The 25,683-nt window shown below is 41.2% G+C and overlaps 2 protein-coding genes across 49 annotated transcripts in view; one reads left to right on the top strand and one right to left on the bottom strand.

The window, feature by feature from the left end:
- The window catches only part of SPIRE1 (spire type actin nucleation factor 1), a 217,323-nt gene extending 200,739 nt beyond the window's left edge, over positions 1 to 16,584 (top strand). For 12 of the 18 annotated variants that reach the window (XM_028480732.2, XM_055080687.1, XM_028480730.2 and 9 more), the window contains 7 exons: positions 3,105 to 3,247; positions 5,477 to 5,650; positions 9,437 to 9,574; positions 10,164 to 10,234; positions 10,755 to 10,782; positions 10,879 to 11,015; positions 13,256 to 16,584. In XM_028480732.2, coding sequence (XP_028336533.1) covers positions 3,105 to 3,247; positions 5,477 to 5,650; positions 9,437 to 9,574; positions 10,164 to 10,234; positions 10,755 to 10,782; positions 10,879 to 11,015; positions 13,256 to 13,514 — 950 coding nt within the window. In that variant the 3' untranslated portion in view covers positions 13,515 to 16,584. Of the gene's footprint in view, positions 1 to 3,104; positions 3,248 to 5,026; positions 5,651 to 9,436; positions 9,575 to 10,163; positions 10,235 to 10,754; positions 10,783 to 10,878; positions 11,016 to 13,255 lie in introns of those variants that run through there. The other 6 variants (XM_024120731.3, XM_028480736.2, XM_055080690.1 and 3 more) reach the window with 4 other exon arrangements.
- PRELID3A (PRELI domain containing 3A) overlaps positions 1 to 25,683 on the bottom strand; it is a 125,424-nt gene that overhangs the window by 14,014 nt on the left and 85,727 nt on the right. For 5 of the 31 annotated variants that reach the window (XM_028480745.1, XM_028480755.2, XM_028480754.1 and 2 more), the window contains exon 6: positions 16,588 to 16,651. The exons of 6 other annotated variants lie outside the window; for them this stretch is intronic. In XM_028480745.1, coding sequence (XP_028336546.1) covers positions 16,588 to 16,651 — 64 coding nt within the window. 20 more of the 31 variants (XR_008616016.1, XR_008616017.1, XM_055080703.1 and 17 more) reach the window with 17 other exon arrangements.

Here is a 25,683-nt window from a genome sequence, read left to right as displayed (position 1 = left end):
TACTAGACAAAGACATTAAAACAACAATTTTAAAGATGCTCAAAGAAATGAAGATGTGAAGAAAGTTGAAACAAACAATGTGTGAACAATATGGAACTATCAATAGAGAGAAAACCTAGAAAGAAACAAAAAAGAAATTCTGGGGCTGAAAAGTACAAGAACTGATATGAAAAATTCACTAGAGGCATTCAAAGACAGATTTGAGTAGGCAAAAGAAAGAATTAGCAAGTGGAAATTATCAAGACTGAAGAACAGAAAGAAAAAAGATTGAAAAAAGCAGAGACTAAGGGACCTGTGGAACACCATCAAATGGACCAACATATGCGTTGTGGGAGTCCCAGGAGCAAAGGAGAAAGAAAGGGGCAGAATATTTGCAGAAATAATGGCTAAAACTTCCTAAGTTTGATGAAAGACATGAATATAAATATCCAAGAAGCTCAACTGAGGTGAAGTCAAGAGACCCACACCAAGACACATTACAGGTATCCCCTGCTTTTCAAAAGTTCACCTTATGTCCCTTCACTTTTACAAAAGACCTACATTGGTACCTGTTTTCACTACACTAACTGAAAGAAATCAGCAGAGGATTTTCGCTTTTACTAAAAAAAAAAAAGCTGAAAAGCAAAAATAGTGTTCAGGGCTTCCCTGGTGGCACAGTGGTTAAGAATCCACCTGCCAATGCAGGGGACACGGCTTCGAGCCCTGGTCCAGGAAGATGCCACAGAGCAAATAAGCCCGTGCGCCACAACGACGGAGCCTGCGCTCTAGAGCCCGCGTGCCACAACTACTGAAGCTCACATGCCTAGAACCTGTGCTCCGCAACAAGAGAAGCCACTGCAGTGAGAAGCCTGCGCACCACAACCAAGAGTAGCCCCTACTCACCGCACCTAGAGAAAGCCTGCGTGCAGCAATGAAGACCCAACGCAGCCAAAAATAAAAATAAATAAAATAAATAAATTTAAATCTCCAGCCCAAAAGTGTTCAGCTTTTGCATCAGGCCACTATAACTCTGAACTGTGTCTGTGAGCATCTGTGCTTTACCTTGATTTATTTTGTGCATTCGTTAGCAAGATGTGTCCTAAGGTATTTGCTTCTTTGCTTTATACCATTTCAGTTTATGAAAGGATTCATAGGAATACTCTTTCAGATAGTGGGGGAAACCTGTATATTCAAAATTTCAAAAGACAATCTTGAAAGCAGCAAGAGAGAAGAGTGTCATCACACACAAGGGATCTCAGTAAGATTTTCAGCAGACTTCTCATCAGAAACTTTGGAGGCCAGTAGACCTGGCCCACTATATTCTAAGTGCTAAAAGAAAAAAGTCATTAACCGAGAATCCTATATCTGGCAAAACTGTCCTTCAAGAGTGAGGGAGAAATCAAGACATTCTCATATAAACAAAAGCTGAGGGAACTCAAAACCATTAGACCTTATGTTCAAGAAATGCTCAAAAGAGTCCTGTAGGGTGAAATGATAGGACACGAGACAGTAACTCAAAGCCATATGGAGAAATAAAGATCTCAATAAAGATAAATAGATCGGTAATTATGAAAGCTAATATTATTATAACAATGGTTTGTAACTGTACTTTTTGTTTTCTGCATGATTTAACAAACCAATACATTTAAAGAAAAAAAAGAACTATTAGTACAGAAGCTAGTTTTACTGTAACTTTGGTTTGTAATTCCAAATCTTGTTTTCTATATAATTTGAGAGACTTAAGCATTTAAAAGAATTATTAGTCTGTTTTGGGGCAGACAATATATAAAGATGTAATTCTGTGACACCATGAACTAAAAGAGATGGGGACAGAGCTGTATAGGAGCAGAGGTTTTGTGTGTTACTGAAGTTAATCAGGTATTAATCCAAATTATAGTGTTATAAAGTTAGGATCTTAAATATAATCCCTATGGTAACCACAAAGAAAATAGCTATAGGATATAAACAAAAAGTAAATGAGAAAGGAATTTAAACATTTCACTATAAAAAATCAACTAAACACAAAACAGGACAGGAATGCAGAAAATGAGGAACGAAATGCTATAAGGCATATAGAAAACAAATAGCACAATGACAGAAGTAAGTCCCCTCTTAACAGTAATTACTTTCAATGTAAATGGATTAAACTCTCTAATCAAAAGACAGATATTTGCAGAATGGATAAACACATGATCCAACTACATGCTGTATACAAGAGACTCCCTGAGATGCAAAGACATAAACAGATTGACAGTGAAAGGATAGAAAAAGATGTTCCATGCAGAGAGTAACTAAAAGTGAGTTGGGGTGGCTACCAATTGATTAGAAATCAATAACAGAAGTAAAGTTCTGACAGCAGAAATGATTTCTGTTGTCCTCCTTATGTTTCCAAAATGTGAATCAGACCCTGAGACATTCTCCTTTTAAACCTGTCCCCAAATATTCCTAGGCAGAGGAGCAGTGGCGTATATAGTATTAACATTGAAGCTGGAATTTATTTTTTGAAATTTAAATAAAGCTTGATTTAAACCTAAGGATAAAATGTCTTGATACACATCAAGAAGAAAGAGTTTTCATATTTTATTTTCAAAAAGGAGAATGTAAAAGGAGGGTACACTTGAGAATTTTGGTATGATTTGACACACAGAATACATAATTTTTACATGCTTTTAAAATAAAGCCCAAGATCTATTTCTTGAATTTTTTGCTCTTAAAATTTTTTATTGAATACAAGTCTTTTGTCCAATTAAAAAAAATTTTTAATAAATCCTGAGACTCTTTAATTGCAAAATTCTGTGGAAAATAACATGATGGCATTTGTATTACAAATCTGAGAGACTATTTATATTGTGTTTTATGCATGAATTTGAATGAATGTTAAAAACTGTTTTTTCCTTTTCCTTGCTATTTATGTAGCAAGTTTATCTTGCAAAGATTCTTCTATAACAATCCTTCCAGTATCCCCCTAGGGACCTCCAATCTTAATATACCTCTCCAACAAAATAAACACTTCATCTCTGAATGCAGTGTTTGTCACAAATGACAAAGGGTTTTCTGTTAGAAATTCAAAACCTAAGTTTTTTTTATGAGAGTTGATTTCAATGTGGTTCATTACGTTTCTTTAGACCCTCCAAAGTTCTTGCCCATGTCCTCCACGCCCCAGCCAGAACGACGGCAGCCACCCCAGAGACGACATTCCATTGAAAAGGAAACACCCACTAACGTGAGACAGTTCCTGCCAGCGTCCAGGCAGAGCTCCCGGTCTCTCGTAAGTAACCGACAGACTCTGCAGAGTAACTTGCGAGCAGTTAGAGGGTTTGGAATCATTAGCTTCCTTGAGAAGCTTCCAAAAGCTAGACTGAACTTTAAATAACCTTATTGGTTTTTAGTAGCTAAAGAAAACCAAACCAAACCTAAGAGTAACCCAAATGAAGTCTGACCATTCTTTGTTCATTTAAAGTACCTTCTTTTTCCCAGAAGACTTATTAATGGTTGAAAGTATGGATATTTATTAAAGAAATACTTTCTTCCTTTCAAGGGGCATTAATCCACTTAAAAATTGTTGAAACTAAACAGAAAACTTAGTGAAGTCTGACTACAGTAGACTCTTTTATGGAGGCAGAAGTCCAAGGGGAGAATTTTGATCCATGAAAAACCATTGTTCATTGTTTTCAAGCATGTTTTGTGATATTGGAGCCAAAACAGCTATTTGGATGGGTTGACAGTTTTTGCTGTTTTCCGGAGACTTCCAGGCTCATGTAGTGGCTACTCATTTCTCAGACAGGGGATGTGGCACATGAGGCCCTTCCAGGAAGAGCTAACAGGTCTGCCAGACAGAGGAAGCCTGCGAAGACTCTTTCTGTCCCACTTGACTTCTGAAATACTTGCAGGCAAGATGCAGGGCTTCAGTCAATAATTCTACCAGCAGCCAACCTGATACCTAATCGTTCTTCAGATTCTCATGAATAAAACACTGGACTACACTTAGTCCATACTTTTAGGCTGTGATGAATCATCAGGGGTTCAAATGAAGCAATGATAGAGGTCCCTCCATCCAGGTGAAGGGAGATAGTATGGATCTTGTGAAGAAATGAAGTTTGACCACGCTGATAGTGTTGAAATTTGATCAGTCTTCTCTATTCCCAAATAATGTGATTAAAGAACTAATGATTTCGTGGCAACTCCTGTTAGGATTCCTCTAACTCCTAAATAATCACCACACACTGATATATGGTGAAGTACAGCCTCATCAGTGGTTTACCAACTGAACAACAGAACTCTAACCCGACAGGTTCAAAGTTTAAAATCCAAAGACTTTTGTTAATAAGTTATTTAGCAAAATACACAGTTATCGTCACAACTGAAAAAGAGAGAACTCCTTTGTTGTTTTTTTTCACAAGTCCAACTATTAGGAGATTCTTTTCTTCACAGCTTTTCCTAGAAGTCAGTTTAGCATTCAGCTGCGTTCCTGGCCTTGTGATCATATGACATTATTGTTGAGGTTAGACTTAAATTTTAAAATTATCAGTGTAAAGAAACTGTCAGATCAACTACAAGGATTTTTTGGCTAGTGATGGAAGCTTTACCAAGAAAGGCCCGTGAGGTATATTCCCTGGCGAAGGGGAACTCAGTGTGTGTGTGGTCCGGCTGTCAGTTGTTTTTTGTGGAGAAGGAGAGGAAGATACAACCCACGTGCCATGGCGGAGAAGTGGCTCAGTGAGCAGGCAGGGGAGACCTGTGGTTGGCACAGAACTCTGCCCCCGAAGTGCCTCTAGACGCCAGCTGAGACAAAAGAACCTCCAGGTCAAAGTCCTGACTTTTCTTGCCAGTAGCTTATCTTGGGAAATCCATAAAATCACACTCCTTTAATGGTAGTGCCGTCTAGCTTGGTAAGTATTGTTTTTAAAAGTATGATAATTTAAAATTTTAGCTATGTTTTAGAAAACATGGAATCGTTTTGTATTTATAAGCTCTCAACTAAAAATGGCAGAAATGTCTTTGTTGTTACTGATTTTCATTTTTATTGTATCTTCCTCCCTTTCCTTAGGATGTTGAAAGTGTAATTCTTTTCATCATTTGGTCAGATGATTGTGGATGACGCCTCTAAATGAAGGCGACTTGTTTTTAAGTACCGACCGGGGGAGGGGCGGCTGCGTGGTGTATGTTTCTGCATTCGCCTCTGGCCTGCATCCCACCGAACCCCGTGCAGGAGACTCAGTGTTCACAGGACAACCGAGTTCCAGAAAGCTGAAGTGTTGCCGTGTGAACTCTGAGGTTCTCTAGGCATGGTTGGGCTCCTCCTGACTGATACATGTGGATGCAGACGATGGCATGGACTTGCATGTGGAATCTACCATTAACGTCCTCCGTGGTGTTTCTGTTTTGTTTATTTTTGTTTCATGCTCTGTAATCGCTATTTGTAGGTCACTCATATTCAGCATTATTTTCTCCTTTTCTTTTTCCCCTGCCGTTTTCTTTTCCTTTATCTATTGTTCAGGTTCCTAGGATAACCAGAGTATGGCCAACGACACCTTTCCGACCACTTTTTTCTACCCTTCAAACAGCTTCTCTGCTCGGCTCTCACCCTTTGGAGGCAGCCTTGTTGGGGGTAGCAGGGGCTATGTATTATCTGTGTGAGAGAGCTTTTACCAGCAGGTGGAAATCCGCAAAGGTTGGCCTCTTTCTGCTGGTTCTGGGAATTATTTTCCTCTCTGCCTCTTTGGCAGTGATCCCTCAGCTACCGCACTCTGCAAAAATTAACAGCTTAGATGGACACTTTGCTTCTGACTGTTGATTCCAATCTTTGGTAGATGCGTGCGTAGATCACACCATGATCTCAATTGACGGGACGATAGTGAAAGGACAACAAACTCAGAATGCAGCAGCATCAGCACAGAGGGGCTGTGGGCGGTGCTTCTGAGCCCCCTGATTGAACCATGTCCCCCCACCCCCCAATCAGGGCCTTCCCCCAGCCCAGGGCCGCCCCACCCTCAGAAGAGCCGTTGCCCATACACTCAGCTGCCTGGCCAGGGAGGCTTGGGTACTCTTTCTCTTCTGCAGCACCTTTAAAGCTGTGTTGTGATGGTCAGGATGTTATGTGGTTGTTACGAAAAAACACCGTGCTTCTCTGTAGAGAGAAATTTGAAGTTTTTTTTAATTGATGTGATTATTTAAAATATTTTAAAGAATTCTCATTTTCTATTGTTTTTGAGATTTTCATACAGAATACATTTTTTAAAGGAAGTATAATAGTTTCCAAGCTTAAGTGGGATAAAAAGCCTCAGACCATATTGAGGTTTCCCCTGCCCCCAGTGTGACCCGAGCTGCTGACCTGCTGACCAGGTGTCGGCAGCCGCCCAGCCCGGCTCTCCACAGTCCTCTGTTTACCAGACCTGTCCTGGATAAGCGAACCAGCAGCTGGTTTCTTTGTTTTTCTTTATGACCCATCTTGGTTTAGAAAAGAGACTGAATGTAAATGAGGTACAACAGATTCCTTTCTCTTTATTTGCCGTGAAATACAGGATAAATCTCTTCTTTTTTTCTTTTTCTATCTGGCCCTGTGAGCACATGGTCAGATGCGGAGGTGGCATTTAATCCTGTCCCTCCTGCTGCTGTTTCTGAAGATATGCTGACATTTTTATTTTCAATCCTCCCCAAACAGTCTGTCTACTAAGTCTACATGTGACTTTAGACAGAGAATTCGCCTTGAGATTTAAAGGTGAACTTGAAAAAAGAAAAGAGTAATTAAACTTAATATTTGCTATTTTTATTTAAATCTGCCTTCCTTTGGTTTATTAAAAACAAAAACCAATGGTTGTTTTGGATAACTGTCAAATATCTGCTACTTATTTATGAAGTTTTTGCTAACCAAGAACACTCTATAAAATATGACCATTTCCACTTCTCTGGCTCAGTAACCATATTATACACCATGCTATCTGATTTCTGTGCTCCCTAACTCTGACCCCTTTTGAATGGTAAATATAATCAGAATATTTAACAAAAACTCAGCCATTTTAGTGACGTACGTAACAGTGAGTTCTAAAGGCACATCTGCTCCTACAGTATATTGTAATCTCTATGAAAATTCTTTAAGATTTAGCTTCCCTTTCCTAAATTTGGAAGCCACACTGAAGCACAGAGCAGCCAGAGAATCAGAGTTGTGCTGCTCTGGTCCCTGGAGTCCATGCCATGAACTGAGGTCAGTGCCTGCTGCAGGCGTGACCCGGCCCATCGTAACAACGGGGGCTAGGGCTCGGCTCATGGGTAGAACCCTGAGTGCTCTTCACATTTTGGGGCATCAGCATCTCAGCAAGATCTGTGAAGGTTTAATTTGGCTTTGGGGATGTTGAAATAATATTTTTTGTCAGTTGAAAAAAATAATGAAAGCTATTCTAGTAACTATTATTTTCTTTCATGTTGCATTAAAGTTTTGTTGTCCTTGGGAAAGCATCAGAATTAAAACATTAGCATTTGACCTAATGGAAGGTATTTAACTAAAGGGTAATCTGCTTGAAATTTTAAACAAGAACACAAAAAAATCCACAATTTCTTATTACATCTGATGGAACACTGGATTTGTGTATGGGTCAAAGCAGTAAGTTGGAAGTGTGCTTGACTGGGCCCTTTTATGACTTGAGACTGAGGGGCGGGAACTGCAGGCTCTCTGGGTTGCTCTGTGTGGAGCGTCCCCACCACCCAGGCGTCGCAGCTGTGACATTGGCACCATCGCCATCTTCCTAATACACGACAGCCAATCTCAGGGAGTGGTCTTCTGCTTGTTTGCTAGATTCATACGTTATTTTACTCCAGCTCAGCAATATCGTCACATAGGTAACTGTCAGAAAAGGTACGATAGTCATGCTTGTTGCTGATGAATAAAGATGACCGTAGGGATACTGCTTATGAACTGTGTCAGAGGCTGAGAAAAGTCGCTGTTCAGACGTGTGCAGCTGACCCTACTATCTGTGCACGGTTGTGATGCCCAGCATTCAGAGGCGAGCCTGTTCCCACACTCTGTTCTCAGGGTCAAGCGAAGCTCAGGAAATATTGGACATGCCAACTTTGAAAGCTCTTCCCATTGAAAGAAAATTGGGTGATGGTGGGTTTTTTTTGAGTATATCAGACATCCTAGAGCACATGAATTATCCTCCCACCCTCCAGATACTAAGCTCTTCATCTTAAATGTTCAATTGCAGGATCTTTTCCAAAACATTTTTAGAAAATTTAATCTTCCCTAAGTTAGCTTGAACAGAGATGATTTTTTATTATTTGTAAGAAGCAGTAGTTCTGCAAACTACTTTTTTTTTTTTTAGTAAATGCTAATGTTTTTCAAGTTTGCAACCTAGATTTATTTTTGTTTTTCTCTGATTGAAAGACAGAACTAAATGTTAAAACTCCATAAACTGACTGCACTCATAGTCCTGTGCTGTCTCCTTTGGCTTGTTTGATTCCAGAATGCCTGTGCGCAGCACTATTGTGTGTGTGGGCGTGAGTTACCAGCGTGTGTGCACCGAGGACATCGGGGTTGTGTCGCTCCGCCACAATGGCCCTTGTGAAGCCCAGCAGGGTGCGGGCACACAAAACTGTTCTGTCTTTCTACTGGGCCCACCAATCAAGCGCAGGGCCGGCTGGGGAGCAGATGGTGTGAGGCTCTTTATTCAGTGGGATCAGTTACATCAACATCTTCCTCCACTGTTGTTAGGGAAACCATTAACATAAGACAGCCAACTTCGATATTTATCGTCAGAGTTCTCTGAGGGTCTCTACATCTGTCCAGTGCGGACTGTGCTTCCGCAGTTGTTTAAAAGTGATGAGAGATCTGGAGAGCGTGGGCAGCCTGACGGGAGTGCCTGCTGGCTTCCAGGTCCAGTTCCACTCACACTGTTAGGAGTTTTTAGGCTGTGCTGATGTAACTTACCACTAAATAATGCTTCTCAATATCAATCACTAACCACCTTCTTTTGGCTATTCTGGGTACCACAAATCAGTTTTTAAAACAGTACCAATGTTGTAGATTTGCTGTTTATCTATTAGCAGATATATACAACACAAAACTAAATAATATCTTTGTGTAATCATAGGAGAAAACTGACAGAAATTTGGTTTAGAACAATAACATTTTTCTCCCAAGATTTCAATGCATAGATAGTAGCTCCACTTCATGGCATAGAGATACCTGAGGCAAAACATCTAAACAAATGTGAGGAAATTTTATTAATTGGAGATTTCAGTGGCTACAGTGTTTCACATGGTCCCCAGAAGTTTTCTGCCGTCTCTTGTCTCAGTGTAATTAGAAATTGTGTGGTCCCCAGAGTGAGCCAGCTCTGCTCCAGTGTTTACTGGGAAACCTCTTTTCTTCTCTGAAGCTACTAACAGGTGACTGATCTGAAGGGGAACTTTGCCTTGCCAGAAGGGTGGTGGGAGCTTCTTATTCATGTGGAATTTTGAATTTCAGGAGGAATTCTGCTACCCAGTGGAATGCCTAGCACTTACTGTGGAGGAGGTGATGCATATTCGTCAGGTCCTGGTGAAGGCAGAGCTGGAAAAATACCAACAGTATAAAGATGTCTACACTGCTCTGAAAAAAGGAAAGGTAGAGCCACTTACAGTTGATGGATCAGCAGGGTTAGAAGATTGGTCGGTCACAGGCATGTCCCCTGAGGACACTGTCTGCTGGCCAGATGGCATAGGATTTTGGGGGGGTTCTAGGAGGCAAGAGGCTTACCCCGCGGCAGGCAGTCCCCTCTTCTGCCTTGCTCACAAAAGTGAGTATTTTTATTTCTCCCTGAGAAATTGAAAACCAGAAAGTTAAAACCACCATAATAAATAATGGTATGCCTTCATAAAACAAGGTCTGCCCTTAGTTGTTATACTTTTAAAGGATTGTAGAGAAAATGTATCTGAGAAACAGAGAAGACTTTTTCAGAACCTTCTTCAGGTTGCTTCCATGGTGGCAAGACCCTTGAGAACTGTGGCCTTTTATTACCATTTAAAGGTAGAATTATGATCAAATACAGAGCAGATTATAATTATCACAGAACCAAACTTAATAAAAGGGTCTCTAAATGCTCTTCTCCCTTTGTCTACTAAACTTTCCACATATAAATGTGTGTCCAAACATGCAAATTAGGAAATTAACTATTGGCAATGCCTTTTTCTCCTTTAAAATTTTTATTTTTTAGCTCTGCTTTTGTTGCCGAACCAGGAGATTTTCCTTCTTCACTTGGTCTTATACCTGTCAGTTCTGTAAGAGGTAAGGCTTTTGTAATTGATGACAGCAGTCAAGGATCCACTGTTTCATCATTTTTCTCTGAGGAACAATATTAGAAACAATCTAGTCTGTTATCATGTGCTGTGCTTGTAAGTTAGTAATAGTGATTGCTTCAAGAGTGGACAATTATTTGATATTAAGCCTGGAAAGTTTCTCTGCATGTATTTCTTTTCATATCCAAGATAGGTCTAATAATAATATGTCATGTTTGAACAGAAAAAAATAGATGTGACTGTCACGTGATCCCAGGATAGACAAGTAAGAAAATCCCAAACAGATGTAAGTTGATCCTTTCATAGGACACAGTGTAAGAGTTAAGTTTTACAGTGTGATTGTCTTTTTGGCAATCCAGTTGTCTCAGTTTGTTACATTCTGATAGAAGCAGCAGAGAGTCCAGGAGACTTACTGTAGAAATTCACAGCCACGCAGCCTGCGGCTTCTCTAACTCTGCAGTTGCGTTCATGGTTATCACGCTGAGTAACACTTCTGATTTTGTGTACAGGCCGGTGTGCTCACAGTGTTGCAAAAAGGTAAGCTAAGCTTAGTGAAATCACAACTTGTGCTAATTTTATTGACTCTGCCTCTTTAACAGTACTGCTCATTCTCAGTTTTATTTGGAATACTAGATGCGGCTGCCCTCCAAGCCATACTCCACCCTTCCTATCTTTTCATTGGGACCTTCTGCCTTGCAGAGAGGGGAAAGTTGTATGAGGCCAGAAAAACCCGCCACTGGCCACCATCGGCCACTTCGGAGCATTGCCAGGTGAGCAAGGGGCCGGGTCTCCAGAGCATCTTTGTGAAAGACGAGAGCTCTTTTGAGGACTGTGGTGATATGGTGGGGTTTTGGCTTGCAGGGGTTTGGGTGGGTGGGTGGCTTGGTTTTAATATAGTTTTGACTTGTACACAAATCTCCAAAACTTGCCAAGGGTCACATGACAAGGGATGATGGCTAGCTCCCTGAAAGATACTTAATCTCTCAGTTTAATTTTTTTTTCTACTTTGGAAGTAATTACTCGTGTGTCCTTTAAAAGTCATCTTTAAAACTGACCTTGTTTTCAATGGAGCTGGAAACTTGCACATAACAGTCTAATCTTTCTTTGCTTCTTTAGTTTTGAAAAAAATCTTTTTAATCCTGTGTTTACAGTAGTCTGTGATAACTTTGGCTTACTTTCCTATTGTAAAGGCAGAAATAAAGCTTTATGCCAAGAGCTGACAGTTTAAAAGAAAAAAGGTGCCCGAATACCAACCCCTTTGCATTTAATGCAGAGTAAGGTTAGTGTTGGTCCTTAAGAAAGACAGGAGGTCAGACCACACGCTGGCAGGGCCCAGGGTGTTGGGGTTTTATGCACCAGCAGCCTCCTGTTTGGGAGGGACACTGGTATTGGTGCCAGATGCTGGACGGTGGCCATTCTGCATGTCAGGGTCTGTGGACAGTGAGGTGAGGGAGCTGAGAGCCCAGCAGTAACCTGTACCCAAAGTTCCTACCCCTGTGCTCGGTCCCCATCCTGACCTCTGAGTATGGGCTGCTGTCCACGGGCTCAGGGCAGGCGAACTACGGTCTGTTCTTTCCTGCACTAGCTCTACGTTCCTGTTTGGTTTAATTAAAATAGTGAATGAGTAGATGGTTCCTAGTTATTTCCAAAAACTACCCAAAACATTTATGATCATGTTGGTCTAGTTAACTCCAGCTCTCTGGAATCCAAATAGTCAGTCACCCAGATATAGAGAATTGTTGTGGAGGGGGAAGCACATTTGATAAATACGAAAATGACAAGAAAGCTGGCTCAAAGATAATTTTTCAGGATTTGTTGTAGGATTAAGATAAATTTACTTCAGTTTCTTGTAGTCTGACCTACCATCTACAGTTAACTAATGTTCATTAACCATGACACAGGGTCACTGGAGAAAGAACTTGAAGTTCTCTCTGAATCATCAGAGAGATTAGCAACATGTACTTCATTTCGGTTGTTAAAGTTCGTGATCTGTCTATGTATAGTAGTCAGGTGAATACTCTGAATATCCTATTTTCCAAAAATTCTAGAAGGGATACTAAGAGCTTTTAGTAGTAGTATTTTTTTTAATATAACGTTATTTATTTATTTTTATTTTCGGCTGCGTTGGGTCTTCGTTGCTGCACGTGGGCTTTCTCTAGTTGCGGTGCGTGGGCTTCTCACTGCAGTGGCTTCTCTTGTTGCGGAGCACGGGCTCTAGGTGCACAAGCTTCGGTAGTTATGGCACACGGTCTCAGTAGTTGTGGCTCACAGGCTCTAGAGCGCAGGCTCAGTAGTTGTGGCGCATGGGCTTAGTTTCTCCGCGGCATGTGGGATCTTCCAGGACCAGGGCTCGAATCCATGTCCCCTGCATTGGCAGACGGATTCTTAACCACTGCGCCACCAGGGAAGTCCCGTATTATTATTTCTTAATAAAAGGTTTCCTGGTTTCTTTCTTAAAAATTATTTTGTTTCTTTTTTTAAAAAATAATTTGACATGTCTATTTTTTTTATTTTTGGCTGCGTTGGATCTTCATTGCTGCGTGTGGGCTTTCTCTAGTTGTGGTGAGCGGGAGCTACTCTTCATTGCGGTGTGCAGGCTTCTCATTGCAGTGGCTTCTCTTGTTGTGGAGCACAGGCTCTAGGCACGCAGGCTTCAGTAGTTGCAGCACACGGGTCAGTTGTTGCGGCAGATGGGCTTCAGTAGTTGTGGCACACGGGCTTAGTTACTCCGCGGCATGTGGGATCTTCCCGTACCAGGAATCGAACCCGTGTCCCCTGCATTGGCAGGTGGATTCTTAACCACTGCGCCACCAGAGAAGTCCCCGAAAATATTTGGAAAGTTGTCGCCAATTATAACTTCTTCTTTGGACAAAACTGACATGACTAAATCACCCACCCATTCCATCATGTTTTGCCAACAGATTTACTTTTTTTGCACATATTTTCTTAGTATTGCAGTAGAACTATAAGTAACACTAATGGATGTTGTAAATGTTTTGTTTTTTTCCAGATTGTCCTCAAAATCCAAGTCTGTGGACAAATCAGATGAAGAACTCCAATTTCCCAAAGAGTTGATGGAGGACTGGAGCACCATGGAGGTGTGTGTAGACTGCAAAAAGTTCATTTCAGAAATCATCAACTCAAGCCGGTATAGCCTGGTGCTGGCCAACAAAAGAGCCCGATTGAAAAGGAAAACGCAGTCTTTCTACATGTCCTCAGCGGGCCCTTCGGAGTACTGCCCTTCAGAGAGGACCATCAGTGAGGTCTGAGCCCCGTGCATTCGTGTGCAGAGTCGCATTCGCGAGAGAACACTGAGCAGGGCTGTCTTCTCGCCGCAGTTAACTGGTTCGGGTTTGCATGAGATCAGGGTTTTGCTGTATCACACTGTTCCACAGACTGAACACTGTGTTCATATCAGCCAGTTCCTTGTCTGCACTGAGAGAGGACAGTAGTTTGAAACTTGCTTCTGTGTGTGTGGGGATTTGGAGGCCAGAAACTTTTTCCTTAGTTCAGTTCTTTACTGTCCCTCAAATAATTTTCTGACTGAGGCAGAAAGCTTCTGGTGTGAGAAATCGGTCTAACACAGGCGTCGAAGTCAGCACAGTCTAAGCAGTAAGTCATATTGGCATTTCCACCCGACAGTGTTCCTACCTGATGCACACAGATCCCTGGAGGCTGGGCCAGGCTGTTACCGTCTCACAGCACAGAACCTACAAGGATTTGCTCATGCTCAAACTGGTTTTAAATTATTGTTGCTCTGAGATAAAGACTCGGGAGGGACTTTACTCCGCGCTCCAGTACAAAGCATCTGGATAAGCTGTACGCTCAAGTGGACGCCCATGTCCCCCACGCTGTGTCTGTGTCCGGGCAGTGGGGTGGTGTCTCTTGAGGCAGGTGCAGGGCTTTCCTTATCTTGAATGTATTATGGTTACTAGTAGTTTTATATTGGAGGTCTAAGGTTTAAAGTTTTGTGGTGTTTGGGGACAAGGGCAGGCTAGAAGTTTGTCCAGAAGTTGAGTATTTTGGCCAATAGGAGAAGGGCTGTGAGTGCGTCGGCCACGCCGCAGGGAACGAGCTGGAGCGCCCACATCTCCAACCGCAGTTTTTATAACTTTAGTCTTGCCATCATGACTAAATTAAGCCACAATTTGGTATCTAAGGTCTCAAACTGAAATTTATTTTTATAAATGAATTTTAAAAGAAAAAACATGGTCTAGTTCATTTAAAATTAACCTGCTGATGATAGGCTTTGTGGATGCTTTTTGCACATGTTCTCCTTGTAAGTGACTTGAGTAGGACGGGTTTTGATGAAGCCAGGTTGAGGCAGCACCATACACCTGTCATTTCTCGACTGTGTGGCCCATGACACCTGTCATTTCTCGACTTGTGTGGCCCATTCCGTGGCCGTCTTTATGATTTTGGTTCGCTTGGCAGACCAGCCAGTCAAGTTGCCAGTCATGGTTGGAAGCTCGGTTAATGCACACGCACAGCAGTTTCCTGAACGCTCTCTAGGACACATCTGTAGTCAGCGCCGTGACAGCACCGCTCACCAAAAGGCAGGGCAGTCACACTTCATACCACCTCACAATACAGGAACATTTCTATAGCGAATTTCTATTTCTAGAATTTCTAGAATTTCATTTCTATAATTCTATAGTGAATTAACAGTAATACCTCAGAACTGCCCTGGTAGTGGTTTTACATGACTGAAATTTATAAATTAGTAAATGGCTTAAAATTACTTACATTTACAAAATAAACTTTACCAATTGACTGAAGTAATGCATGTTAACAGTTTGTCTGTATTTGCATGTAAAAGTGGGCCACCAGAGAACCCTTACTGATTATGGAAACGTTTAAAGTTTTAAAGACTCACGTAAGAGCTTTAAACATTATATTGAGTGAATCTAATTTATAAAATTTTGGTGTGAGCAGCTTCTAAACCACCACCAGGAAGGGTGCAAGGGAGACGGGGTGGTGTTTGTATCCATGCACAGACCTCACCTAGGAGAGTGTGCTTTTTAAAATAACGACTAGTTTACAGGTGTTAATAAAACAAACACAAGAAACTAAACCCCCTAAATGAGAATCCCGTCCACATTCACAAGGCACATAAAATCTAGCACATCTAGTCTTTCACTTCACTTCGCCAGGTTTGTGACACTGTGCAGGCTGTCTGGGCATCGTGGCCGCCTCTTAGCAGAGTCCACAGCACTGTCCACAGCACTAACAGGCTTTGCCGAGTGTATTGAAGAGGTCAAGTGGGTGGTAGGTCTCCGTGGGACAGTTTGCAGAAAGTACAGCAGAAAAGGGCACATGGCACAGCTAATATTGTAGAAATCAAATCAGCATCACTATCTGGTGCCAAAACAAATTCTTGCACTTACCCCCTCCCTTATCCATGGCATGTATCCCCAGCACCTCAGCCAAATCAGGTAACTTCAAGAGGGTCATTCACTGCCAGCCTGTGGGGCATGCTTTCAGTCCTCAGCCTTGTTTGACCTGAGGCCTAGCTTCCTTCCTCCCTTCCTACTGGGATAACACACCTTCCCAGGCCTTCTCTTTGTCCTGGTTGTTGGCACTTACTTCTGGTCTGACAACAACAGTGTCATTGGCTGGCTGGTCTCCTGGAGCCTGATGTATCCCAGCGGGGGGCTTCACTTTCACCCCCTCCCTCCAGGCTCACACCCTCCCTTGCATCCCCTGCCTCATGAGCTCACCCTTCTCACAGCTGAACTTTCTATCAGTTCAGGATAGATAAGAAAGCTTGTAAATACTGTAATATAGTTATTAATATTTGAAAGGCGTTCATTCAGTGGACAATGAGAATTAACTCTCCCAAGGCAAGTAAAAGTTAAATCAAGTAATTGATTTGTACATCAACTTAACAGTCTTACTAGATTTCAAGTCTTAAGCCTTACAAATTAAACCAGAAAGTTGTTATGTAGGAGTTTTAAAAATGATCTTACATTTGATGAGATCCCATGAACTCATAAACTCATGTCATGTGATTATCACCGTGAGCTCATACCATGAATTTTTTAAGGCTTTTATTTTTCTAACTGTATTAATAAATGTTGGACTGATTTTAGGTGTCACATAGGAGACATGAAAGTTTTAAATTATGTTGCTGTTTGCTAAAGCAAAATAGCAGACAATTTTGTACATGCAAAACTGTTGAAGGGCCATGGGGAAATGTGTACACGTTGACCTGGCTTCCCGTGTGTATAAAAGTCAAGGTACTGCTGGCATTCAGCGTGACATGACAGTACTAAACGTTTTCCATTAAAGTCTTTTATTTTAAAATTTATCAAGGGGAAAATAAATGACTTTCCATCATACCTTCTGTGTGGAGTTCCTGTTGTAAAATGATGATGTCTTTTGGTAACTAGCTGTTGGAAACCACCTAGGTTGGGAAGACAAGATAGATATATTTATACGACATCAGCAGTTTACGATCAGCTTGAGAAATACAATCTACAAGGACCACACTGGAAAAATAAATGAAAATGAGCAGTCACTGTAAATCTGCTGTGTCACCGAGCAGCCTGCCTCCTTTTTCAGCTCAGCAGGGTAGGAAACTAAAATCTATAAATAGTATATATAACAATTATTATATAAGAAGTCACATCTCTGGAGACAAATTATGTATAGAAAGATAAAGCTTTTATTTTTTTTCCTAAGTCAAATTCCTCAAGGTATATATTCTTAAAATGTCCAATGAAGAAAATTTCTTGCTGTAGCTCTTAAAGAGTCGAGAAAAAATTAGGAAGATTAAACCCAGAATGAATTTAGGAAAGTTCTTTTGTCTTTATGTTAACTAAATATAGAGCATCATTAGCCCTTTACGTATCTTAAACATTACGTGATATTGACTGTGATATTAATTCATTACTTATTTGCCAGATATATTTTAGGCTCTTCTTCCGCTAAAGTTTCTCTGTGACATGTGTGTAACAAGATGTCAGCTCACAATTCTAATGTTCACTGACTTTCTGAATCCGGGTCACAGCCCTTGCCTTGTGCCTCCTGGATTCCAGAGACACAGAGAGGTCAGGTACCAGGAAGGGAAGCTCTGGGTAACCCATATTTAACTGCATCTTTCTTTTTCCTTCTCAGCTCCTGTTGAGAAGTTAGTTGTATAGTTGCAAATCATCAGAATTTAGAATTTCATAAGGAGAACTCTTCTAGGTAAGGGCTTGATTGCACATATGATGTGTTTCAAGACTCCAGTTACACACACACATACACATACATTCATCAGAATGCGCTTTCTTCCTGCATGTCAGCCTAAGGCCCACGTCTAGAAACATCTCCCTTTGCTCATCCAAAAAAATTTAAGAGCTAAGAATCTACTTAATATAAAATTCTGCTTGCACTAATTAAATGTTCAGGTGCAGTTACCTGGCAGACTGAATTCACAATGCTGTTCTGGCTCGTTCCATTAAAATGTGTATGATGTATATATTTATCTATTTAGAATAGATTTTACTGTGTGGCACATTGTACAGCTCTGTTTCTGCTGTTGGATTGGATGCTGGTGGCAAAATCTGAGCCACTTCCTTACCATCGAAGTAGTGGAAGTAAAAGGGCTTCAGAACTGACAGGACACAGTTCTCTAAAAGTGGGCTCTTGAAAACTGGGGCATTAATTAAAGTTCACTTATGTCCCTGGGGCTTAAAAGCTGAGAGATCACCTGGATGTTCCACTCACCCAGGGGGCCAGACGCTGGCTCCTGTACTAGGAGTGAGTGCTCTCAGAGCAGCTCCAACGAACGTGACTATCTATGAATTAAAGAAAAGGCGGAACTTCCTTCCCTCGGGAGTGGCTAGAAAGAAGGGGCAGCCTCACTAGAAGTTTGCCCTTCTGTATAATTCTTTGCTTTGATGTTCCCATGTAACTGTAGGAATCATCTGTTGGTCCCTGGCCTACCTCCCCCAGTTCCTTTCCCTAAGGTAACACAGCAGAAAATGTCACACCACAAACTTTTCCAGGAGCAACAGTGTTTGGGAGAGTGGAAATGCCAAAGAGAAATTGAGGATTTCTGGAGAGCTAACCTGAATATCAAATTCCTAAGCAAACACAGTGTAAAAGCTGCAGGAAATCACTTGGAAGAAAGAGAAGGAACAGCAAGATTCTGCACAGGTAAACCTCAGCAGTGTAGCTCCTGCAGCAGGGAGCCTAAGGTGTAAACAGAAAACAGAATAACTTCTCATTTAAAGGGAAAAAACTTTGATCTTAGACACCCCAAAGACAGAAGAAGCCTGAGAAGATTTCAGCTGTCCACCAAGGAAGGGAAGATGACTTGGGTCATCCTACCACAATCTCAAGGTCACTTAAGGAGTCAGATCCACAGACTGTGAGCTTGGACTGAGTACTGTGGGTGTAATTAGCTGGACACCCCCACTTCTGCACGGCCTCTGTGGTGGCCTAAGGCACTCCTCCTGGTGCAGCCGGTGGTGGGCACACCTCCTTCATGGTAGGAACTGGAGCTGGCTCTGCTCCACAATGGTATTCACTTGCAAAAAGAGCTTTCTGATAACTGGAAAAAAAAAAAAAACTAGTGTGTAATTAGTGAAGCAGAGCCTTCCAGCAGTAGTACCTGGTCTCAAGTATCTGAAATGGTTCTAACTAAACTGTGCTCCAGCATGGCAGCAAAACAGCTATCAGACACTGGGAAAGCACCTTAACATTTCTGGATTTCAGTTTCTTCAATTTTAAAGTGAGGGTGTTGGACAAGGTGGTCTCTGAGGTCACTTTTAACCAGGAGAGACACAACACACGGGGTCAAAGAACCAGTACTGCACAAACGCTGAACAGTGAGTAACCGAGAGCATGACCCACTGTAGTGAGAAACTCAGAGAGATCTTTGTGCATCCACGCCAGCACTTTTACTGAAGCCAAGTGTTCTTAAACAATATTTCTCTGTATTGATGACAAACCTGATTATACTACATGAATGCAAGAAACAGTATATGCTGCATTTATTTGAAACTTGGGGAGGCAAAGGCAAGTTCAGTTTTACTATTTGCTATAAAGAACCTGAGTCCATCTCCCAAAATTTAAAAAAAAAACCAAACAAACAGAAAGATGAGTTGACATATATTAAAAACAGACAAAAAAACCCAAACAAACACCTCTGCACCCGCCACTTTGTGTTGGCACCGTCCGGTTACTGGTGGTTCATCTCCCAGCCCTGCACGATGGAAAGACGTGGTCTGTCTTGGCAGGTCTCTGTTCCCACAGTGTGACGTGTGCTCCTGTCGAGAGGTAAAGGGAAGCAAGTAGCTGGAGGGATGACTACATGTAACAGACTTTTAATTGTGTTAAGTGGAAACAAAAGTACAGACAACTCTTGCTGTCCAGCTTGATCAAAGAAATAGTTACCACAGCTACAGGGGTCCCCAGTCTACACACCTCCTGTGTGTGGTAATGGGACCCCCAGCCAAGAAGCTTGTCTATTTGGCCCTCGCAGTTCTCAGCCCTGATGAAACACATCCAGAGCCAGGCAGATGCTTATGCTCTGCCAAGTTCCATCACTGAACAGGTCCAATAGCTGGGACGGAGCCCTTGTGTCATTCACGCAGTCGTTTACTCCCTGGTTCTGTCTCACAGCTCTACAGAACGGGCTTCCTCCCCGGCCAGGGGCTGCTTCCAATAGCTTCTCGACTGCCATGTCTCTGCAGTACTTCCTGCCCTTCCTACTCCTTCTGCATCTTCTTTTTCTCCACTGCACTCAGCATCTATTACATTGTTCCATGAAGACACGGATGGATATTTGTCAGATTTCTTTACCACCATATCCCTAGATTTGGAAAACTATCTGGCATGCAACAGGTGCTCAATAAATGTTTTTGTGGAGTCAATGAATGAGCAGGTTCAATATGGAAATGAGCATAAGTCAGCAATACAAAGATGGAACCATCAACGTCTTCAAAACAGCTGACAGTGTGTAGTCTGTGCTCTTTAACACGTAAGGGCCATGTACAGCCCTGTGTTTTTCCTTTAAGGCAGGAGTACAATCCTAAGCCAACAAATCACTGCAGCCCTAACGTGGCCAATTAGAATAGGGAGGCTTGAGTCAGCAGCTCATGCATCTGTTGGTTACCTGCAGCTCGCAGAAACCCTACTTGCCAGTCTGGGTTTCCGACCCCACTCTTGTAAATGCCACTCATCACAGTTCCTCTCCAGGCACTCTTCCACTTCCAGAGCCCGTGGGTGGAGCCACCATGTACAGCCCAGCCTCCTGACCCAGCTTTTTTCCATTAACAAATTGATGGGCAGATGTTAAAGACCCATAATCGAAGCCGCTACATAAATGCAAAGCACGTGTTTATCAGCACTGAGCTCGTACTCATTGCCTTTTTACTACTTGCCCCTTTCATAGTATGGTAGTAATCATTAATACTTTGATTAAAATTTATGTGCCAACTGGGCTGAAATAAAATATATTAAATTATTTCAAATTTGTCATATTAAAATAATTTGGCCAAGAAAAGAAAATAAGGGAAGATAAAAGGTAAGCTTTATGAGATTAGATATTTTGTGCTGTTATTAATAACTTTTAAAATATTTTGCCGATTTTTAGTAGCTAGTAATAGCTACCAGTAATTAAGCACGTTACTGAAGTACTGAACCAAACTTGATTTCACTCGCCCGACACACAGCAAAGTTAATCTACTGATACTGGGTCGTGAAGGGAAGTGCAGCATTTATTGCAGGGCACCCAACATGGGGCCAGGCAAGGAGAATGGGCAGCTCATGATCAAAAGACCCGAACTCCCTGATGGCTTTCAGATAAGCGTTTTTAAAGGCAAGGTGAGGGAGAGGGTCAGGGTGCCTAATCAACTTGTGGACGTTTGTTTGATTGGTGGGTGGTGAGGTAACAGGGTGGTATTTCAGGAGTTACATCATCAACCTACTGGTTCCAACCACTCTGGGGGGTCTGTGTGCTGATGGTCAGTGTGTAGTTAACTTCTCCACCTGGTGGGGGATTTAGTATCTGCAAAACAACTCAGGATATGACTCAGGATATTTTCTATTACCCTTGAGGAAGAACTAAAGGTCCTTGACTTTGTTTTACGGCTAAACTATTGTTTTGACTTGCTTAACTGTTTTCCCTTGTTTCTGCATTTTCTCACTTCTCTGATTAAATTTGCTCTTTGGAAATTGGGGAAGGCCTAGGAGGCTAAAACTTTTCTACAAACAAGAGGCAGGGGACACAGGAGGGTGGGGTCTGTCACAAGGAAGGCCCCACAGGGTCCTGCCTGGTTTCAGTCCCCCCTTTTCTTTGATATTCCTCAATCCTGAGGGGAACAGGAATGATGACTGCTCTGGCTACTAACTGCTGAATGGGGGCAAAGCCAAATTTTCAGGATAAGAGGAGAGAAAAGTCATTGACTTTATTATTTTTTAAAGTTAAGGTATAATTGATTTACAGTGTTTCAGGTGTACAACAAAGTAATTCAGTTATACATGGGTGTGTGTATACACACACACACACGTATTCTTTTTCAGATTCTTTTCCCTTATAGGTTATTACAATATACTGAGTATAGTTCTCTGTGCTATACAGTTGGTTATCTGTTTTATATATAGTGGTGTGTATATGTTAATCCCCAATTCCTAATTTATCCCTCACCCCCATTCCCCTTTGGTAACTAAGTTTGTCTTCTATGTCTGTGGGTCTATTTCTGTTTGTATATAAGTTCATTTGTATCATTTTTTCCACATATAAGTGATGCATGATATTTGTCTTTCTCTGACTTCACTTAGTATGATAATCTCTAGGTCCATCCTTGTTGTTGCAGATGGCATTATTTCACTCTTTTTTATGGCTGAGTAATATTCCACTGTATGTATGTACCACAGCTTCTTTATTCATCCATCCATTGATGGACACTTAGGTTGCTTCCATGTCTTGGCTATTGTAAATAGTTCTGCTGTGAACATTGGGGTGCATGTATCTCTTTGAATTAGAGGTTTTATCTTTTCCCGATATATGCCCTGGAATGGGATTTTTGGATCATATGGTAACTCTGTTTTTAGTTTTTTAAGGAACCTCCATACTGTTCTCTGCTGCACCAATTTACATTCCTGCCAAAACAGTGTAAGAGGGTTCCTTTCCCCCACATCCTCTCCAGCATTTATTATTTGTAGATTTTTTGATGATGGCCATTCTGACTGGTGTGAGGTGATACCTCATTGTGGTTTTGATTTGCATTTCTCTAATAATTAGTGATGTTGAGCATCTTTTCATGTGCCTCTTGGCCATCTGTGTGTCTTCTTTGGAGAAATGTCTATTTAGATCTTCTGCCCATTTTAAAAAAAATAAATTTATTTATTTTATTTATTTATTTTTGGCTGTGTTGGGTCTTTGTTGCTGTGTGCGGGCTTTCTCTGGTTGCAGTGAGTGGGGGCTACTCTCCATTGTGGTGAGCGGGTTTCTCACTGTGGTGGCCTCTCCCGTTGCGGAGCACGGGCTCCAGGCGCACAGACTTCAGCAGTTGTGGCACCCGGGCTCAGCAGTTGTGGCTCGCAGGCTCTAGAGCACAGGCTCAGCAGTTGTGTTCTGCCCATTTTTTGATTGGGTTGTTTGGTTTTTTGTTATTGAATTGTATGAGCTATTTGTATATTTTGGAATCAATCCCTTGTCGGTTGCATCATTTGCAAAATTTTCTCCCATTCCATAGGTTGTCTTTTCGTTTTGTTTATGGTTTCCTTTGCTGTGCAAAAGCTTTTAAGTTTAATTAGTTTGTTTATTTCTGCTTTTGTTTCCATTACTCCAGGAAACGGATCCAAAAAAATATTGCTGCGATTTATGTCAAAGAGCATTCTGCCTATGTTTTCCTCTAGTAGTTTTATAATGTCTGGTCTTACATTTAGGTCTTTAATCTATTTTGAGTTTATTTTTGTATATGGTGTTAGAGAATGTTCTAATTTCATTCTTTTAGCTGTAACTGTCCAGTTTTCCCAGCATCACTTATTGAAGAGACTGTCTTTTCTCCATTGTATATTCTTGCCTCCTTTGTCATAGATTAATTGACCATAAGTTCATGGGTTTATTTCTGGGCTATCTATCCTGTTCTATTGATCTATGTGTCTGTTTCTATGCCAGTACCATACTGTTTTGATGACTGTAGCTTTGTAGTATAGTCTGAAGTCAGGGAGCATGATTGCTCCAGCTCCATTCTTTCCCAAGATTGTTCTGGCTATTCAGGGTCTTTTTTGTTTCCATACAAATTTTTAAAAAAATTTGTTCTAATAAAAAAAATTTTTTTGTTCTAATCCTGTGAAAATGCCATTGGTAATTTGATAGGGGTTTCATTGAAACTGTAGATTACTTTGGGTAGTACAGTCATTATAACAATATTGAGTCTTCCAATCCAAGAACACACTATATCTTTCCATCTTTGTGGTCTTCAATTTCTTTCATCAGTGTCTTATAGTTTTCAGAGTACGGGTCTTTTGCCTCCTTAAGTAGGTTTATACCTAAGTATTTTATTCTTTTTGATGCAATGGTACATAGGATTGTTTCCTTAATTTCTCTTTCTGATAGTTCATTGTTAATCTATAGAAATGCCACAGATTTCTGTGTATTAATTTTGTACCCTGCAACTTTACCAGATTCATTGATGAGCTCTAGTAATTTTCAGGTGGCATCTCTAGGATTTTCTATGTATAGTATGTCATCTGCAAACAGTGACAGTTTTAACTCTTCTTTTCCAGTTTAGATCCCTTTTATTTCATCTTCTCCTCTGATTGCCACGGCTACGACTTCCAAAACTATGTTGAATAAAAGTGTCAAGTGTGGTCATCCTTGTCTTCTTCCTTATCTTATAGGGAATGGTTTTAGCTTTTCACTGTTAAGTATATTAGCTGTTGTGTATGAGTTTGTCATATATGGCGTTTATTATGTTAAGGTATGTTCTCTCTATGCCCACTTTCTGAAGAGTTTATCATAAGTGGATGTTGAATTTTATCAAAAGCTTTTTCTGCATCTACTGAGATGATCGAATGTTTTTGGTTTTGTTGTTTTTGTTTGTTTTTCTGATTGTGGGAATTTGTAAGAGTAGCTGACCATTGAAATTGGAACTCTTTTTTAATTTTTATTTATTTATGGCTGTATTGGGTCTTCGTTTCTGTGAGAGGGCTTTCTCTAGTTGCGGCGAGCGGGGGCCACTCTTCATCGTGGTGCGCGGGCCTCTCACTGTCACGGCCTCTCTTGTTGCGGAGCACAGGCTCCAGACACGCAGGCTCAGTACTTGTGGCTCACGGGCCCAGTTGCTCCGTGGCATGTGGGATCCTCCCAGACCAGGGCTCGAACCCGTGTCCCCTGCATTAGCAGGCAGATTCGCAACCACTGCACCACCAGGGAAGCCCGATAGAATGTTTTTTTATTCTTCAGTTTGTTAATATGTTATATTGCATTGATTGATTCATGGACGTTGAGAAATACTTGCATCCCTGGGATAAATCCCACTTGATCATGGTGTATGATCCTTTTAGTGTATTGTTGGAGTCAGTTCACTAGTATTTTGTTAAGTTTTACATCTATGTTCATCAGTGATATTGGCCTGTAATTTTCTTTTTTTGAGTGTGATATCTTTGTCTGGTTTTGGCATCAGGGTGATTGTGGCCTCATAGAATGAGTTTGGAAGTGTTCCTTCCTCTGCAATTTTTTTGAATAGTTTCAGAAGGATGGGTGTTAACTCTTCACTAATTCACCTGTGAAGAAGCCATCTGGTCCTGGACTTTTGTTTTGGGGGAGTTTTTACATTATTCAATTTTAGTATTGGTAATTGGTCTGTTCTTCCTTGTTCAGTCTTGGGAGATTGTACCTTTCTAAGAATTTGTCCGTTTCTTCTAAGTTGTCCATTTTATTGGCATATAGTTGCTTGTAGTAGTCTCTTATGATCCTTTGTATTTCTGTGGTATTGGTTTTAACTTCTTTTTCATTTGTGATTTTATTGATTTGGGCCCTCTTTTTTTCTTGATGAGTCTGGTTAAAGGTTTATCAATTTTGTTTATCTTTTCATAGAACCAGCTTTTGGTTTCATTGATCTTTTCTGTTGTTTTTTGGTTTTCTTTTTGTTTTAGTCTCTATTTCATTTATTTCTGCTCTGATCGTTATGATTTCTTTCCTTCTACTAACTTTGGGCTCCAGACACGCAGGCTCAGTACTTGTGGCTCACGGGCCCAGTTGCTCCGTGGCATGTGGGATCCTCCCAGACCAGGGCTCGAACCCGTGTCCCCTGCATTAGCAGGCAGATTCGCAACCACTGCACCACCAGGGAAGCCCGATAGAATGTTTTTTTATTCTTCAGTTTGTTAATATGTTATATTGCATTGATTGATTCATGGACGTTGAGAAATACTTGCATCCCTGGGATAAATCCCACTTGATCATGGTGTATGATCCTTTTAGTGTATTGTTGG

Source organism: Physeter macrocephalus, chromosome 19 (genome assembly GCF_002837175.3).
Source record: "Physeter macrocephalus isolate SW-GA chromosome 19, ASM283717v5, whole genome shotgun sequence".
Taxonomy (NCBI): domain Eukaryota; kingdom Metazoa; phylum Chordata; class Mammalia; order Artiodactyla; family Physeteridae; genus Physeter; species Physeter macrocephalus.
This window is presented reverse-complemented; position numbering and strand designations above follow the sequence as displayed.